This window comes from Penicillium verhagenii (genome assembly GCF_028828195.1).
Source record: "Penicillium verhagenii strain IBT 33310 chromosome Unknown utg000010l_segment0_segment0, whole genome shotgun sequence".
Taxonomy (NCBI): Eukaryota; Fungi; Ascomycota; class Eurotiomycetes; order Eurotiales; family Aspergillaceae; genus Penicillium; species Penicillium verhagenii.
This window is the reverse complement of record NW_026643174.1, coordinates 368,213-386,401: the sequence shown is the minus strand read 5'-3', so window position 1 is coordinate 386,401 and position 18,189 is coordinate 368,213. Positions and strand designations below refer to the sequence as shown.

At 47.8% G+C, this 18,189-nt stretch overlaps 6 protein-coding genes across 6 annotated transcripts; 2 read left to right on the top strand and 4 right to left on the bottom strand.

The window, feature by feature from the left end:
- Positions 1-1,247: 1,247 nt before the first annotated feature.
- On the top strand, positions 1,248-9,337 carry N7466_010004 (lovastatin nonaketide synthase; the record flags this gene model as incomplete). The annotated part of the gene is made up of 8 exons (XM_057169393.1): positions 1,248-1,654; positions 1,793-1,884; positions 1,948-2,595; positions 2,653-5,398; positions 5,472-5,692; positions 5,744-8,009; positions 8,076-8,773; positions 8,841-9,337. 8 exons carry the CDS (start codon positions 1,248-1,250, stop codon positions 9,335-9,337), a joined length of 7,575 nt encoding a protein of 2,524 aa, XP_057016784.1.
- A 1,213-nt stretch (positions 9,338-10,550) lies between these two features.
- On the top strand, positions 10,551-10,866 carry N7466_010003 (uncharacterized protein; the record flags this gene model as incomplete). The annotated part of the gene is made up of 2 exons (XM_057169392.1): positions 10,551-10,571; positions 10,687-10,866. 2 exons carry the CDS (start codon positions 10,551-10,553, stop codon positions 10,864-10,866), a joined length of 201 nt encoding a protein of 66 aa, XP_057016783.1.
- Positions 10,867-11,293: 427 nt separating this feature from the next.
- N7466_010002 (uncharacterized protein) lies at positions 11,294-12,394 on the bottom strand (the record flags this gene model as incomplete). Its single annotated transcript, XM_057169391.1, has 1 exon — positions 11,294-12,394. The coding sequence occupies one exon, from the start codon at positions 12,392-12,394 to the stop codon at positions 11,294-11,296; it is 1,101 nt and encodes a 366-aa protein (XP_057016782.1).
- Positions 12,395-13,683: 1,289 nt separating this feature from the next.
- N7466_010001 (F1F0 ATP synthase subunit d) lies at positions 13,684-14,423 on the bottom strand (the record flags this gene model as incomplete). The annotated part of the gene is made up of 4 exons (XM_057169390.1): positions 13,684-13,713; positions 13,779-13,865; positions 13,928-14,323; positions 14,415-14,423. 4 exons carry the CDS (start codon positions 14,421-14,423, stop codon positions 13,684-13,686), a joined length of 522 nt encoding a protein of 173 aa, XP_057016781.1.
- Positions 14,424-14,840: 417 nt separating this feature from the next.
- On the bottom strand, positions 14,841-15,671 carry N7466_010000 (nascent polypeptide-associated complex subunit alpha; the record flags this gene model as incomplete). Its single annotated transcript, XM_057169389.1, has 3 exons — positions 14,841-15,177; positions 15,260-15,318; positions 15,456-15,671. The coding sequence occupies 3 exons, from the start codon at positions 15,669-15,671 to the stop codon at positions 14,841-14,843; spliced, it is 612 nt and encodes a 203-aa protein (XP_057016780.1).
- An 822-nt stretch (positions 15,672-16,493) lies between these two features.
- N7466_009999 (60S ribosomal eL14 domain-containing protein) lies at positions 16,494-17,728 on the bottom strand (the record flags this gene model as incomplete). Its single annotated transcript, XM_057169388.1, has 5 exons — positions 16,494-16,547; positions 16,668-16,931; positions 17,128-17,265; positions 17,332-17,452; positions 17,649-17,728. The coding sequence occupies 5 exons, from the start codon at positions 17,726-17,728 to the stop codon at positions 16,494-16,496; spliced, it is 657 nt and encodes a 218-aa protein (XP_057016779.1).
- Between the last annotated feature and the right edge of the window lie 461 nt (positions 17,729-18,189).

The following is an 18,189-nucleotide window of genomic DNA, read 5'->3' as shown; positions in this document are numbered from 1 at the left end:
CGCCTGGGACGCCTGGGGTTTACTCCTAAGTTGCATTCAGTGGCGAACATTAAATGTTATTCTAGCGAGATTAAAAAGAAAAAAAGGCGACCCCAGCCCGCCCTGCCAAGACATTTTGCATCGTGGTCCCAATTGTGACATGAGTTCCATCGGGAAATAAGCCCAATTTGGCGACTCTGCTGAACTTGACTGTGGATACTCGGTTAGTTCATTTCTTAGGAAGATAGACTTGCACGAGTCTTGGGACTCTTGGCGTCTGCAGAATCTTAGCCTGTCACAATTGATTGTTTGATTGAATCAGCGCTTACGGGCGGAGAAGCGGAGCTCCGACTCAGCACCTCGACCCCAGATACATACGACTTATACGAAGTCGATTTTTTTTTGTCGACTTCCTCTATTCAAAATGAAACAGTTGGTCGAGTATCTGAATTGAAGAACTAGAAGTTACCAATAAACATGTCCCTTGGCTGTTTTTCGAAAGCGGGTTTCTGTTGCTGTCAACCTTAACCAGATCTGGTTAGAGTCGACAGTTCTCAAGTGGGTCAAAATTTACGGATCTATCCGATACGGAGAGAAGGGTTCTGAGGACTACGGACTCTTCATTTGTCAGGTAGCACAGTCTCGTGCATGACCGCTTCGAAGGTACATACCATTTCTTCTACTATTACTCATACATGAGTCTTTTCCAAAATCGGTTTCTCGGTCCAAATCGGGTGTTTGTTTCGCCATACCCTGCTCGATGTACAAATTGCATACTTCCCAAAGTTATCTTCAAATAAAACTCCCTAGGAGGCTGCTCATGGGTTACTGAATATTCTCTTGAGAATTTCACTGCGGTCTTCAAATGTTGAATGCAGGTCTGCAAGAGTCTGGGCTTCCGGAATGGCACTTATCGAATCTAAGTTGCTAGAACAATGCCTTGGTATGCATGTGACTTGGGCCTTTCAAAAGCTAGTCTTTTTCTAGTCTGCCACTAAAAAGAGGTCCCCCACAGTGGCAAGCCTATTGAGTGGCTGTATTTTTGCAGACAATATGCAAGCATGGGAGGGTCAAGGCGACCTACTCGTGTGGGACGGCTTTGTTGTCAGATACAGCAAGTAAAAAGCGCTCGTTTACTTTTTCTTTGTTTCTATGACAAATCCACAGAGAAGCCAGCTTGGCTTGTTCAAAGCATTTCATTCGAGTCCTTCGAAAATGTCTTCTTGAAAATATTTCGTCGCGTGCAAGTGTAAAATTATAGCTCCCAGATGGCCACCGGAGGGAGCGAGCCGATCGCTATTGTGGGAAGCGGCTGTCGCTTCCCTGGCGGATCTTCATCTCCAGCCCGTCTATGGGAATTACTGAGCCATCCTCGAGATGTGTCGAGTAACATCCCAGAAGACCGGTTTAGCTGGCAGAGCTTTTACCACCCCGATGGCGCTCACCATGGTACAACAAACACAAAGCGAGGGTATTTCCTACAAGACAGTATCCGGGATTTTGACACGAAATTCTTCAATATTCCTCCCTCGGAAGCGGACACGATTGATCCACAGCAGCGCTTGTTACTCGAGGTTGTTTATGAAGCCATGGAGTCCGCTGGAATGACTCTTCACGGAATGCAAGGCACAAATACGGGTGTTTTTGTAGGCATGATGGGCTGTGATTATGATGGGTATGTGATTGAGGACTTGGAGTGCGTACCCACCTATGCTGGTACTGGGATTGAGCGTAGTATACATGCAAATCGTATTTCATACTTTTTTGATTGGCATGGGCCGTCAATGAGTGTTGATTCTGCGTGTTCTTCAAGCATGATGGCTCTTTATCTGGCTGTGCAGGCCTTGAGGAATGGGGATGCCTCAGTGGCAGTTGCGGCTGGGGTCTCATTAATTATCCGACCTAGTATGTTACTTATCCGATGTTGGATAATAAGAATTTGAGGCTTGGCGCTAACAGGAGATACAGACAATTTCATAGTTCTGAGTAATCTGAACATGGTGGCACCGGATGGTCGCTCTAAGATGTGGGACGAAGAGGCTGATGGGTATGCACGCGGTGAAGGTGTCGGTGTTGTCATCCTCAAGCCACTCAGCGCGGCTTTGAAAGACGGTGACACTATAGAATGCGTGATTCGTGAAGTCTGCGTCAACCAGGACGGGCGAACACAGGGAATCACTGTGCCAAACGGAGTGGCTCAGGCAGATCTTATCCGCCAGACATATCGACGTGCTGGTCTTGATCTCGATTCCGAGCTCGACCGGCCACAGTATTTTGAGGCTCATGGCACCGGTACTCCAGCTGGTGATCCTCAGGAAGCGCAGGCTATTGCACGGGCATTTTTCGGAGAAAATTATGCTGTCTCTGATTCAAGTCCGCTATACGTTGGCTCAATCAAAACAGTCATCGGTCACACTGAAGGCGCAGCAGGGATTGCGGGAATCCTGAAAGCATCATTAGCATTGCAACATGGTTATATTCCTCCTAATCAATACTTCAATTGTCTCAGCTCTTCTGTCGCTCCGTTTGCGAAGAATTTGGAAATTCCTACAAGTCTTCTTCCTTGGCCTTCCACCTCGAGTGGAGGTATCAGAAGAGCCAGTGTTAATAGCTTCGGTGAGTTTGGAACGCGCCAATTATCCCTGTTCTTTTGCTAACCACACGTGATTGCAGGATTTGGTGGCTCAAATGCCCATGCCATCTTGGAAGCTTTTGATCCCATTCCTGCTCAAAGAACCGATGCCAAGATTCCTTTATCCCCATTTACCTTCTCCGCCCCATCGGAGCAGAGTCTGAGATTAGCTCTGCATCGCATGGCAGAATATCTTACAGATAACCCCGAAACTAACATTCGTGATCTTGCCTACACCATACAAGTCCGTCGATCGGTTTTCCCCTTTCGCACAACATTTTGGGCTCTCACGGCCAGTGAACTCAGTCAGAAGATCAAGACAGAAATGGAAAATCTCAAAGAGGGAGATGCCACAATGGGTATCCGTACACTTCCCAGCCACAGTAAAAAGATTCTTGGTGTGTTCACTGGCCAGGGAGCGCAGTGGATGGGCATGGGCAAGGGACTTATCGAGCACTTACCCTATGCCCAAAAACTTCTGAGTCAGCTTCAACAAAATCTAGACACCTTGCCCAGTGCGGATAAACCATCATGGTCTCTCTATGACCAATTATTCGCCGGGCCTGAAACATCGCGCCTCAACGAAACCGCAATCTCCCAACCTCTGATTACTGCTATTCAAATCATATTGGTATGTTTACTTCGACAAGCCGGTGTCCAGTTCACTGCAGTGGTCGGTCATTCTTCGGGTGAGATTGCTGCAGCCTATGCGGCGGGTTTTCTCACCGCTGCGGATGCCATTCGCAATGCCTACTATAGAGGTCTCTTTGCCAAGCTTGCTGGTGGTCCAAATAAAGAGAAGGGAGCGATGTTGGCGGCAGGTATTTCCTTGGCCGAGGCTAAGGAGCTGTGTAGCCACTCTCGCTACAAGGGCCGGGTTATGGTTGCAGCAAGTAACTCGCCTGTCAGCGTGACTCTTTCTGGAGATATCGACGCGATCGAGGAATTAAAAGTCCATTTGGATGAGATGCAAAAGTTTTGTCGGCAGCTGCGCGTCGAGGCGGGGTATCATTCCCATCATATGCTTCCCATTGTGCCGGCTTATGTTCATGCGCTTGGAATCTCTGGGGCCGAAGCAATGATGCCTGAAAGTGGCAGCCCTCTATGGTGGTCCAGTGTTCATCCCAGCCCTAAGCCGATAGAGCTGACAGAAGACCTAAATATTGACTACTGGAAAGACAACATGATTCAGTCAGTCCTGTTCAACCATGCAGTTGAGAATGCGGTGGAATCTGCTGGTCCCTTTGACATTGCCCTTGAGATTGGCCCGCATCCAGCTCTTCGGGGACCTTTCCTTCAAACACTCAATGCTCTTTCTGAACGAGAAATACCGTATTTGGGATGTCTAGCTCGTGGGAAAGATGATTTGGAAACTTTCTCAGAGACTCTTGGGTCGCTCTGGTCTCATCTAGGTCCATCAGTCATCAACTTTGACGCCTATGAGCGTAGCGTTGCGCCCGAGGCCCCCAATCGGGCATTTATCCGCGGTCTTCCCTCTCATTCATGGACCTATGATCGCCCGTATTGGTTCAAAACCAGATATGCCCGTGAGAAATGGCACCGGAAAGGTGCAGTCCACTCGCTACTTGGGGTAGACGCCGGAGATAAAACCGAGACTCAGGTCAAGTGGCGAAATATTCTGCACCTGAAAGAGATGCCTTGGCTGGAGAACCACCGAATTTACGATCAGCCGATCTTTCCCACCACTGGCTATATGTGCATGGCCTGGGAGGCGGCTCTCAAAATTTCTGAAGGTCGCTCAATCCAGCTATTTGAGTTGTTCGATCTGAAGATTGGCCATGGAATTCTTCTGGATGATACACCTGCTGGCGTCGAGACTATCTTTACTCTTACCGTTGTCGAAACTCCAACAGACACCATCGATGTCATGCGAGCCCGGTTTTCCTGTCACTCATGTACCAGTGACAACGATATATTGGTGCTCAATGCTGAGGGTGAGATAAAAGTGACCTATGGCACTTCTTCAGCTTCCGAACTACCTGTTATTCATTCTCCCTTGCCAAACCTGGTCAGCACAGATACCGATGAGTTCTATTCTTCGTTGAACAAGTTGGGATATGGCTACTCTGGAGAGTTCAGGAGCATGATTTCATTGGAGAGGAAACGGAATCACTCACGTGGTGTGATGCGAAGAGTGCCCACGGATTTGCTGATCCATCCTGCTACTTTGGACACTGCCTTCCAAGCTGTTTTGGCTGCAACAAGCTACCCAGGCGACGGAGCACTCTGGGGTGTCTATACACCAGTCTTGGTGCGACATGTCAGTTTCAATCCGTATTTTGCCACGATGGGAAAGGAGGGTGATGGATTCTGGGGATTTGATGGAACACTCATGGAGGCCGGCGCTACACAAAATGAAGGCGCTGTTCAAGTGTTCCCCCATGGGACTTCTGATGCGATCTTCCAGATGGAAGGTATTATTGCCAAGCCATCCCGTCCAATGACTGAGGCAAACGATCGGAAGATTTTTTCAAAGATCATTCTCGAGCCACTCTCTTTTGACGATGATTTGGTTTTAAGGAAAGATGGATTATCCACGGAAAATGTGGAGTTGGCTTCTCTCCGGGAGCGAATCTCATATTATTACCTTCGCCAGATACATCTCACCCTCAATACAAGTGGAGTGACTGAGCCTCAGATCTACCGAAATGGTTATATGGGCCACTTGGAGCATGTTTTGGAGCAATTCTCATCGGGTCTGTATGCATGTGCTCAAAAACAGTGGGTGGACGATACAAAAGATGACATTATCCAAGCCGGGAAAGAGTGAGTTTAGTTGAAATCCTCAGATATGAGCAAGCATTACTAACGAATTCTTCCTTTGCCTGCTTTTATCTAGACTCTCCCATGTAAGTGACATACGCATCCTACACTCTATGGGGGAACGTCTCTTGTCAGAGGCTCGTGGAGAGAGCACGATACTGGATTCCCGTGCGAAAGACGAAATTCTGGAGGATCACTATCGCAAAGGCTTGGTCTTTTCAAACTTGAACAACTCCCTAGCAAGAATCGTGAAACGGCTTGTGCATCGCTTACCACAAATGCATGTTTTGGAAATTGGTAAGACTGGAGAGTATGAACGCGCTGTTTATTTATTGACCCCAAATATAGGTTCAGGAGCCGGCGACAGCACTGAAGTGATTCTTCAATCCCTAGACGACAGATTTGCATCCTTCAAAACTGCCGACTCGTGTCCGGTTTTGGTTGATTCTGCGCGAGTGAAATTTGAAAGACTTACTAGCAAGATGAAGTATTGCACTCTAGACCTTGAGGCAGACTTCGCGACTCAGGGTTTCCAAAAGCATAGCTTTGACCTCGTCATAGCTTCCGATGTTGCTCATGGTAATATTTCTTGCGAAGTTGTACTCTCCAATATTCGAAATCTTTTACGACCAGGAGGTTATCTTATGCTGTCTGGAGTCATCGGTAACTCATCGATTGAAAGCTGCTCCCTGGTGGAGAAATTGACTGGATTCTGGATCGGACTCGATGAGGTACAAAAGCTAACTCCAAATAATACCGAGGCCGACTGGGATGAGGTCCTGCGAAAATCAGGCTTCTCTGGAGTGGATACAATGACCTCTTTAGAGGGCCGCTTTCCTTATCCAATGGCCATCATGATTTCTCAGGCAGTTGATCCCCGTATCAACTTTTTACGAGAGCCTCTCTTCTGCCCTGACCCATATATGGGCTCTCCGGGCTCTCTAGGGGGACTACTGATTGTGGGCGGGAGAAACTTACATACTTCAAAGATCGTCCAACGCCTTTCCGTGATACTCTCGACAAAGTTTACACGTATATCCGCATTGAAGAGTCTCGAAGCTGTTATTCAGTCACCAGAATCTATTCCATCAAACGTCTTATTCATTGGTGACTTGGATCAACCCACTTTCAAGTCGATCACTAAACCCGCGTTTCGAGGTCTTAAATCCATGATCAGTGCCGCACGAAACCTGCTCTGGGTGACATCCAGCAGTCAAACAACTGAGCCATATAGCAAAATGAGTATTGGGTTCGGTCGGTCTTTGGTGCATGAGATGTCTGATCTGCATTTGCAGTTTCTTGATATCGACGACCCTCAAGCCATCGATGCCCTGTATGTTTCGCAGCTGCTACTGAAGCTGTGTGCAGTCACAAATTGGACTGAAGCGGGAGAGATCGATGACCTGGTCTGGAAATCGGAGCCTGAAATTCATCTCCGGTCAGGCAAAGAGTACATTCCACGTGTCGTACATGATAACTGTCGCAACGATCGGTATAATACTCGACAGCGTACAGTCACCCATGCGGTCAACTCTTCCAACGTCCCTGTTCATTTGGAACTTTGTGACACATCATACAAGCTTCAAGAACAGTATTCGCTTGCTCTAAGATCAGATTCCGCAAGAACACACGAAATTGAAGTTCTGAAATCAACATTTTTCGCGGTAAACTTGCCATCGCTGGGTTCAACCTACCTCGCCTACGGCTTGATTAAAGGAACCTCCAAAGCTGTCATCTTTCCAACTCGGTCAAATGCTTCCATTTTAGGAGTCCATGAGAAAGATTTGTTTCATCTTGGTGCTTCTGACAGTGGTACTCACATGGCCTCGAACGAAACACTTTTGGAAATTGTTGTGTGGCAGTTGGTTGCCGATCGGATTCTCAACGAGAGCTCTCCTTGGGGCCATATTCTCCTATATCAACCACCACGAGTCTTGGTATCTTTGCTGAATCACGCACTGCTCAAAACAGAGAGAAAATTGTTTGAGATTGCACACAATCCAGATTCAGCGTCCGTCATACAGCAGATCATCATACCTTCAAGGGGGATGGTACATCATATCAAAGATCTTCTTCCGGCGCAGGTGTCACTTTTCGCAGATTTCTCCTCTGACGGCGGTCTTCATGGGTTTTCAGCTCACATCCGAGACTTGATACCTCCCAAGTGCCAGAGGTTACGCGCAGATGATATTTTTGTCAATGCAGCAGAGCTAAATGATGAAAGTTGGGAAACAATGAGGAAGGTTTTGTTCAGTGCAATTCGAAATGCTAGAGGCACGTTGGAAATGACGCATTCTACCGGTGGTATGGACTATAGGTCAGCCGAGGAGTGTGAGCTGCAGACACCAGGAATTACGACTCAGTGCATTGTAGATTGGGCGACGAATCCTAAAGTGACGGTACAAATTCAGCCTGCCACCGCTCATGTCACTTTCTGCACCGACAAAACCTATTTACTTGTTGGTCTTACCTCTGACCTTGGCCAATCACTATGTGAATGGATGGTTAGCCGTGGAGCTCGCACCATCGTGCTTGTGAGCAGAAATCCTCAGGTAGAGCAGAGTTGGTTGGATGCACACAAAAGAAAGGGCGCAAATATCCATGTTCACTCCGCGTAAGTTCATTGTCTTCATCTTGGGAACATCTTGCGTTTGGCCAACTAACTCACCAAATACAATAGGGACGTTACTCAAAGGAAACAGTTTCGCGAGTTTTGCCACAGAATAATCGCGAACTTGCCTCCTGTCGCCGGAGTAGCGAATGCCGCCATGGTTCTCCAAGACTCGTTGTTTACCAACACAAGCGTACAAATGCTTAACAAGGTACTTGCCCCCAAAGTCGACGGGAGCAGAAATCTAGATGAGCTCTTTCAAGACCCAGGCCTTGACTTTTTCATTCTCTTTTCTTCTTTTGGTGTGGTTACTGGCAATGCTGGCCAGACTAGCTACAATGCCGCGAATGCATACCTCACTGCGCTTGCTGCGCAAAGACAGAGCCGTGGTCTCCCTGCGTCTGTCATGGATTTGGGCCCGGTTCTTGGGCTTGGTTATATCACCCGTTCGGGTGTGTTTTCGGCTAAGGAGATCAACGATATCGGGGCATACCCGATCTCTGAATCTGATTTCCTGGAGAATTTTGCTGAGGCCGTGCTGGCGAGCCCGATTACGGGGGATGAAAACTTTGAGATCATCTCGGGGTTAAGACTTGTGGATCCTGTGGTCAATCCCCGTATCTCGTGGGCTCATAATCCTCTAATGTCGCATTTATTGGTGAACAGTGGCAAGACTGCGGTTGATGATGGGGAAAGTAAGATTGCTTCAATCAAGGAGCAGCTCATCATTGCGAATAGCGTTGAACAAACGCAGCAAATTATTCTGGGTGGGTCTCTCCTATGAGTGTCTTGATACAATACTAACTACTTTATGATGCTAATTGAGTCGTCCAGATGCATTCATAACAAGACTTTCGGTTATACTCCAGCTTTCTGTGGATAACATAGATACACAGGCCCCGTTGATTGATCTTGGTGTTGATTCTCTTGTTGCACTCGATATCCGCTCTTGGTTTCTCAAGAGCCTCGGTGCGGAGATTTCACTGTTGGACATTCTCAGTGGATCTACGGTTTCAGAGATCGCCAATCACGCAGCTGAAAATTTGCCATCGGACCTTTTGCCAGACCCGGTCAGGTCTGGGCCTGGTGCACCGTCCCCCCTGTCGGTCCCCTGTGAGACTGACAGCTCTGCGGGCTCAACTGATTCGACAAGCGTTTCTTCGTCCACGGAGCAGATTATATCAAATGCTAATGATGTCATTCTAACACCTCTCGGTCTCAGTTCACCTGAGGACGGTTTTTCGACGGGTTATCTTGATGACAAGAACTCGAACCTGTTGGATATATCACCGGTAGAAAGCTTGGACCGAACTAAGCTTTGGTCTCCATAATTTGGGGTTTTATTTCATGTGTCACTTGATTTGCTTACCACTGTTACATAGTTTGACTCTTTTTTTTTTCCCTGAGGCTTAATCATTCTTGCTGCATTTCTGAATGTTATTATTAGATCAAGACATCTGGATGGACCTACATCATAATTGTACAGGTATCTACAGGGGTATGTGACATGTAGAGGGGTCCTGACAGTTTGATTGGCGGAAATGCAACCGCTCCAAAGAGGATGACATAATAATCAGGGCAGGGTGTTTCACGTGGGATGCAAAGGCGGTTACTTAGTCAGCAGTACTTTTCTTATTTACCCCACTTTGGCGACTTCCTAAACGAGCAAAGCGTGCAAATGGTACAAACCACGAGTGGTGATGTCATGACCCAAAAGCAGCAAGTCAAGAACCAAAACCAACATTGCAAGTCAAACCACTAAACCTCCAACAGGAACCAAGTCAAGTACCTGGACCCTGGGGAACTCGGAGCTTAGTTACCTGAGTTCTTGGGACATATCATGTTCATGCACCTGGTCAGCCACACAGGGTCTACAACGAACACACGATGGTCGCGAGAAAAACCAGAATCATGTTAAAATCAAGGAATCATCCCGGGTCCAGCGTCGAGATGACGGAATAGGCTTAAAGCTAACCGGTAAACTGTCACCACCAGCAGATCTTTGATCATTCTTCATGCGATCCTTGGAAGTTAAAATTGCAAATGCACCTTTTTCCCTTCTCTTTGCTCTGTTAGCTCGGTTCCTCCATCATACCTCTCACATCACTTTAAAAAAAAAAATTCTAAAATATTCCCCTTAACGACGTCAGTCGCCTTCAGCCTTATCATTCCTCACATCATTGCTGTGGCTTGACCTTTCCTGTCTATCTTTATCCCCTTTGAGACACTTTGTTACGTATCTCTGGCTCCATTGACGATATCGATATCGTCGTGATTTGCTCGCTGCTGCAAACCGGAATTTGTATTTTCTGGCGCCTACCTGCCTCTGGCGCTGGCTCTAGATAAATATCCTCGTGCCTCCTGCTTCCATCATGCGTCCCTTCAGTGATACCTCTCTCCACACAACTGCTTCTAGCTCAACACCTACCTCTACCTCGAAGCCTAAACCACCTTAAAACAAAACAAAACTTCTTTCCACTACACACCACACATACACACTACCTCTTATCCTCTACGGAAAATACACGACTTGAATCTTTCAAAATGGGTTGCATCGTCTCTTGTGTATGTCGTCACTATCCCTTGCCTGAACTTACTTGGACATCCCTGTCCCTTCAATTCAAGGGGTGTCTCTCCACGTCGATCTATCTCGCTAACTTCTTATTCTTTCCCTCAATAGATCCAAGCTGTCTTCCACTCCATCGGAGCTTGCCTGATGGCTATTGTTAATACCATTGGTGCCGTCCTACGTGCTATTATCGACGGTGTCGTGACCGTCCTCGACGCCATCATCTCCTGCCTTACCTGTGGTGGATGTGGAAGGGGAGGCGGTAGACGTCGCCGCAGGGCAGTCGTCTAAGAAAATGGATAATGATCACGCCCATAATACGTGAACAGAATCACAATGCCACGGCGGCTATGAGTTACGATTTCTTGATTTGATGGAACTTGCGATCTGGGTTATCTTGCTTCTTTTTTTTATTCCCCTTTTATTTGCCCTTGTATTATCTCATACCCAGGCGCTATGAATGAGGTTTTTAGTTGAATACCATTGACTACTTAAACTACTTTTCAATCTTCCATGTCGAACAATTACAACCTTCTCATCTTGATCCGTAGCATACATTGGTAAAGCCACTCAGGCATATGGTACATATTCATCCGCATCGCAGCATCACACGCTAAACATATCATCACAGTCGTAATAGCATCATACATGCTGCCACAACCTTTTGGTCATCGTATCATATCATCCTCAACATTGTAGGCATTGTAGCATCTTAGGTTTAAAAAAAACAATACAGGTCCGTATTGCCAATCCTCACCAGGTCATTCCACCGCTCCTCCTTGACCAACTGCACCAAAGGATCTTGCCTTCCAATCGCAATTCGCCTGATCAATTGATAATGGGCATGTTCCACACGCCATAACTCCGGAACCCGACAATTGGCCAGGCGGAATTCCATCCGCAGCAGTCTGCGAAGGGGCTCGATTTCCCGCTTACGGATTAAGCGAGTAGTTATCTCTGAAGATCTGTTGTTCGGGTAGATGTCGTCGTCGATGTAAAAATCCGACGATAGGAGATGGAGAAAATCAAATTGCGAATCTGACCATGGTGATTGCAACAGTTTATCGGGGATTAGGCCGGGGCTCATGGGTGTGGACGCCGGGAGGCGAAAGAGGTCGTTTTCATAGTAAACTTCGTTTGGTTCGCGGATCTGGACCGCGCCGCGGTGGAACCAGATTGCGACTTTGCGGTCGACCCTTTGCTTACTTTTTGCAGATTCGTTTTCATCTTCGGTCTTGGTGCTGTTGATGGTGCTGTTGCTGGTGCTGGTGCTTGTTTCGGTGTTACGATCGGACAGCTGGGCGTTGACAATTAGATCGCCTTTTCCACGACGTTCGTGCGCGCCCTGCTGCCTGTCGATTTCCGGATTGTCGAGTCTTGGACCCAGGTTTTCCAACGTCTTCTGGTCTTCTGGGGAGAAAACGAGGTTTGCGCATTTGTTTCGTAGGACATGTTCGACGTATTCGCGCTGGCATTTTCGCATCAGTGGGAATGTGCACCACCGGCACGCGAGCAGGGTCGTCTGTAGATGCTGCCGTTGTTCCAACGAGAGACCCCAGAAATCGAGAGGCGGGGGTAGGAATTCTGAGGTGAAGAATCCATGGCGCGAGCTGGGGTTTGTGGAGCTGAAGACGAGGCGGATGAGCCAGGTGAAGAGGATTGGACTTGATAGGGCACGACTGAGATATGGGGAGGCACGTGGGAGGTTGATCTCTAGGCTGAAGAGGAAGATCAATTCGAGGATCTCCACGGGCAGAGTTTCTAGGCGCGAACGTGGGAGATCGGCTGGTTTTTCGAGTTGAGTCATTTGCGCTGACATTTTTCAGGGCTTGGAATGTGGGGATATGTGAGTTCTCGCCCTGAGTGAGAGCTCGTTGTTGTTTTGCGGGGTGTTTTTGTCACGGTTCAGGGACTCCCGTGGGACCCCTCAGGAGTCCGCAAGAAAGTCGGGGGTGGGGGAATTTGAGATGTAGAATGGGGTGTTGGTCATGTCTGGTTATGAGTATCACGAAGGTCCACGGGATGAGAAAGTGAGCACGTTTGAAGGTGGGATTACGGCGTGTGTCTGCTGTTCGTCGGGGCACAGAGACACGAAGCCATAGCTGTAGCTTGGAGGGGCTTGTGGATGATCAACCGGTCTTGGCATTGCACCGCCTAAAGGTCAATTAAGAGATAATAGAAGCTATGGTCTGTTGATATCGGTGGTAATCAGAGCATTCGATTATCTCCAAGGTTGTTTTTAGCAGAGCACGTTGAAAATGTGTGTTGCGATAAGCATATCTTGACAATGGACCCCGGCAATATGATATCCCTATATAAGTGGAGCTCGAGGTGGAAAGACAAGTCTTACCTGAACACTCAAATGCATTCACAATAAAATTACAAGTGGAAGAAAGGTTGGAAATTATCATCAATTACTGCTATCTGCAATGACTTGTTACGTATAAACTTAAGGTAATTCATGTAGTAGTCTGAAATTATTTTTGAATTATATATAAAATAGTTTAATGTTGGGACTGCATCAACACATGTACAACCCCCGAGGGGTTAAGTGTATATATCCCAGCAAGATACAACATTGAATTGGTGCATGTGTTTCCATTCGAATGTTTACACATGTGCATATGAATACTTTCATAAATTTGACCAAAACCAGTTGACCCCAAGAATATGCCCAGGTGGATTCAAATGTTGAATGCCTTAAAAACGACCACCACCTGTGTTTAGTCTGCATGTGTATTTAGTCGTTACCTAATATCCATATATAGTACCTACTGATACATACCGTCTAAGCGTACCAGGCTGAAATTTACATACTAGGCACTGGATACCTAGATAGGTATACAATTATGGCTACGATTTTAGATTCTCAACAATATTCCAGTTCCAAAAATTTGAGAACGACAAAAGGAAAAAAGCCTCTGTTCACGAGAACGCAGAAACCATTTGAATTGGATTGTTTCTATACACATCCCAACCACCCCATCGCACCATGGATAGGAATCTAACCGAACCCGGGCGTAAAGGCCATATGCTTGACACCAAACAAAAATCTTGTGCAGTGAGATGGGGCGGGGAATAAATGAAGTGGTACATAATGTCCAACATTTAGACAGCGGACAGATCGCCGAAGCGCTCCTGTATAATGAGAAACTCATGAGTATTCCACTCAGAAGCAGACTAGTAACCAGGGTTGTACGTACCTTGTAACCCGGGGGCATCCACTTGCCCTTGGAAACGAGGGAAGCGGTCTTCTCGTCGATCTCGGGCTGAGCAGCAGCAACCTCGTCCTAAACAAAGAGAGCGATGAGCAGCCATACTTGGCAAATAACTGTAAGCCAGATATACGTACGACAGTGAGGTCCTCGAAGGGACGGGCAGTCTCGATGTTCTGGAGGGTCTTCTGCAGGTTAACGAGCTCGGCCTCAACCTTGCCCTTGGTCTGCTCGGCGTTCTGGACGGCCTGGGCCTCGAAGGCGTCGATGGCCTTCAGCTGGCGGCTGACATCGTAGGAAGCGGGCTTGAAGGTCTTGAAGTGGTTCTCGAGCTCGTCGACAATAGCCTGGTTCTTGAGGGTCTTGCGGTAGTGGGCGAAGTCGATGGCCTGGGGCTGCTCGGACAGAAGCTGGACCTTGCGGCGGGCGTCATCGTTGCGCTTCTTGAAGGACTGCAGGGAGGCGGCGGTCTGGCCGCGCAGACCGAGGGAGGTGGACACCTTGGTCCAGTCGACCTTGAGAGCGGCGCTGCGCTGTTGTTCGGGTAAGGGGGGTTAGCGGGTGCTGCTATCGCGGCGGGATGGCGGAAGAGTATTGCGCTGATCAGCAGGGAGGAGAACGTACAGCTGCCATTGTGACGGGAGGGGATATGGGGTGGTGAGGTGGAGGGAAGAGGGGGGAGAGTTCGATTTGCAGGGAGGTGCCGGACAGGCGAGTTTGACTCGGAAAGGTTTGGATGCGGGAAACACGTGACCACCCGGCATCCGAGCATCGGCCACCTTTTGTATATACTCATGACACCACTCTTAGATCTCTCTCTCTGCTGAAGAAAGAATTCTGCATTAATTCAGATATGCTTATGCGAGAGTTTTATACAATTTTGGACAAGAATCCTGGAATTTTACTTTGGAAGGAAGGTGGTTGGCTGGTTCAATTCTTTTTTTTGAGTTCGAATTGTTTACACTAGGGCAAGCCACGACAGACATATCTGGCTGTTAAACCCAAGCCACTATTGATATATCATGGCCTATTCACGCTAAATGGAGTTCATCAAATGCTGAGAGCCATGATGGAGTTGACAATATCATTGTCGTTCTCCCGCAGAGCCTTGACGGCCTTCTTGCGGGAAACACTGGCCTGGGCCATGACAAGGTCGATATCCTTGCCCTCAAGACCAGACTCGTCAACCTCCTCACCGTCATCCTCCTCGACCTCCTGCTTGGGCTCAACGGGGGCACCGAGAACACCGTGGTCGTGGTCGTGATCGTGCTCGTGGTCGTGGTCGTGACCAGCGTGCTCACCGGCAGCCTCAGCGGCAGCGAGCTGCTGGGCAGCGGAAGCCTGAGCCTGGGCGTTCAAGTCCTCAATCTTGGCCTCACCGAAGATGCTAAACATATAAATTAGTATTTTTGCCCGCCCCTGAAATTTATATTCATGTTGAGCTTTGGCTCTTATAAGCAGTCACTTACATCCAGGTGTTGCTGTTGGGGGAGCGGTAGACATCGGGGTTGCTGACAACGAAGAGAACCTGTAAAGAAACCAATTAGTCTATTGCGCCCGTGGATTTTTGATAGAATAGGTTGTCAATCATCATTGGCGGAGAAATGCGCCATGGTAGAGCACTCTTTTCGGGGAACCAATATGACGAACACCAGATGCACGTACGTTCTTGGGGCGGCGGAGGGTAACACGGGTGATGCCGGGAACGTGCTTCAAGCCGAGCTTGGCAATGGCCTTGCGAGCCTTCTTCTCACCACGGGAGTGGATGGTGACGGAGGCACCACCGGGGATGGTGGGCTCTTCGTTGTCGGACTCGGAGTCGCTCTCAACGGTGTTGGGAACCTCGTCATCGACAATCTCTTCAACGCGGGGATCGGCCATTGTGAATGTGTGTGGAGGGGTCTATAAGACGAAAGCAAAATAGACAAGGTTAGTGCAAGCTCGTTTGAAGTGTCGAGTGAGTTGGAATGTGGTGAGAAGTGGGAGGGTGGGCGTATAGTGGGAGAACCGAACAACCCCTCCCACGAATCGCACAACGGGCGGGAAATGGCGATTTCGGGTTGTGGGAATTCGATTTCGAGGCATATAGAGCCATTCAACGCACCTGAAACACAGAAATAGAGCTGTGGTGGAAAGGGGTGGATTTTGTTTAGGCGTAAGATCGAAGAGGCCGTGAGCTGTGCGGCAAGACTGACCGAAAATCGTTAGCGAGGCGGTTACACCCACCCCGGACTCCCACACATTGCCCTATAACTATGGCCAAGTCAAGATCGTAGGTATAGCATATAAAGTACTATGTTATATGCTATATATACTGCTAACGTCACATCTTTTTTTAATATCTATTCAAATCATACATTTCTTTCGTTGTTTTTCTTCGTCTTCTTTCTTTGGGTGACAGTTTTTACAACCTTCGTATGGAATACACAGAATTTTTGGGTTCTACACAAATTTGCCTTCCTTGATTCTTTTTCAGTCCAGGAAACAAATCCCGATTCTATAGAAAAAAAAAAAGTAGCCAACAGGCCTAGAACGCAAAACAATGAGACGCAAGGGCCTTGCTGGGACATCAAGGATTTTTGAATCATTTTTGCTGTAGATGATTAATGCATACAGCGATTTTGCTAGCGGTAATGCCAGCTATGGAAACCCATCCCAGGACACCTCCTTCATCCTATGCACCAAAATCCGTCGTTAAAACATCTATGCCTTGACAGCCCGGACCTTAGCGAAGGACTTCTGGACCTCGTAGCGGGCCTAGAATAACTGTTAGAATAACTGTGGGGTTGAATGGTAGAATGCGACCAGGATCCGGGGTTGGTGTATATGTATGTCGAATCCTAGTCCATTCTTGTGTTGGAAGCATCGTAAACGTACCTGCTTGCGGAGACGCAGGACCTTGAAGCGCTCGAAGTCGGTCAGGTTCTTCCGTCGCTGGACGCGGTCGGTCTTCTGGGCGAAGTTGCTCTGGGTCCACTTGGCATCGATCTCGTTCTTAGCCCAAAGCTTCTTGACGGGGCCGGTACCGGCAGCACGGGGAAGCTTGGGGATGGAGAAGGGGGTCAGGGAGGCGTGAGCGAGGGCAAGAACGTGACGGGGCACGATCTTCTGCTCCTCACCGGAGGGACCGTCAACCAGCACCTGTAAAGACAAGACAGTCAATAACACCATTCGCAAAAGAATTGATTTGTCGCATCTTCGCCTTCCCCCCGAGAGTGTTTTTTTTCGTTCTTGGTGATTTCTTTCTTGATTGTCGTATGTTTCATTTCGCGGAACTCTTCGGGGGTTGACTTGGACGGTTGACAGATTCGGGGGTTTTTCTCTTCATTCAACGTACACGGCGGTGGTCGACAATCTCAACGATGGCGGCGAGCTTGCCAGCGAAGGGACCGCTGCGGATCAGGACAAGGCGGCCAACCTCGACCAACTTCCACGAAGCGAGCTTAACATCGATATCGGCCATGGCGAAGGCTGTCTGGAGAATTAAACGAATTCAGCGGTTGGTTTCTTTTTTAAATGATGTGCATGCGATCACACTCACGGTCGACGGGTTAGGATGAGTCGGAGGGTTGTTGTCGAAGAAAGTCGGATAGTCCAAGTTGGCTCTGCGAATTTCGGATGTGCCCACACAATTCTCGCTTAGCGGGCCACTCGCGGCTGGCCTAGGGTTCACTTATGTCAGCCATCCAGATCCCCTCGGACTTTCTGTTTATCCGACGCGTTGCTTTTCTTCAACTTTTTTTTTCTTAACATCACTTGGATTGTTCTTCATGATCTACTCCAACAAGAGCAAAATGGTGCTCTTCATCAATCCAATCATGCAAATCACTACAACCCGACAAACACTACACGACTAACATCTCTGCTTGATACAGAGTAACACTAATGGTATGTTTCAACCGGTTCGGACTTGTTCCTTTACACATAAAAATCTCCATCTCGAATGATGCGGTAATTTGCGATTGACCCAGTGCCGTGGGACCCTCGCCGGGGTTCCTTAAGCGGCACTGTCGGATTGATATTTAATTTCTTACATATTCTGACTCCTTGTTTCCCAAACCATTGTGATACACCAATTGATTTGATTGAACATCTGGCTGACTGTTCAAAAGACCTAGATATAAACATGGCTTTCCTTTGCAACACTCAAAACACAAATTCAACTATTCGATATTGATTTCCTACAGGGTATGTCTCACTCCAATTTTCTTCTCTTCTTTCTGCCATGTCCCCATCCATCGCCCCCCGGTTCAATGATTATAAACTTTATCACGCCTAGATAGTAATTGATGCTTCGGCAATGATATTACCATAACTACCAAGATCTCTGAGAACCTTACACATGCTACATTATTTTTTTGTTCCATGCTTTGGTTGGACCTGTTTCTGACTATCAATA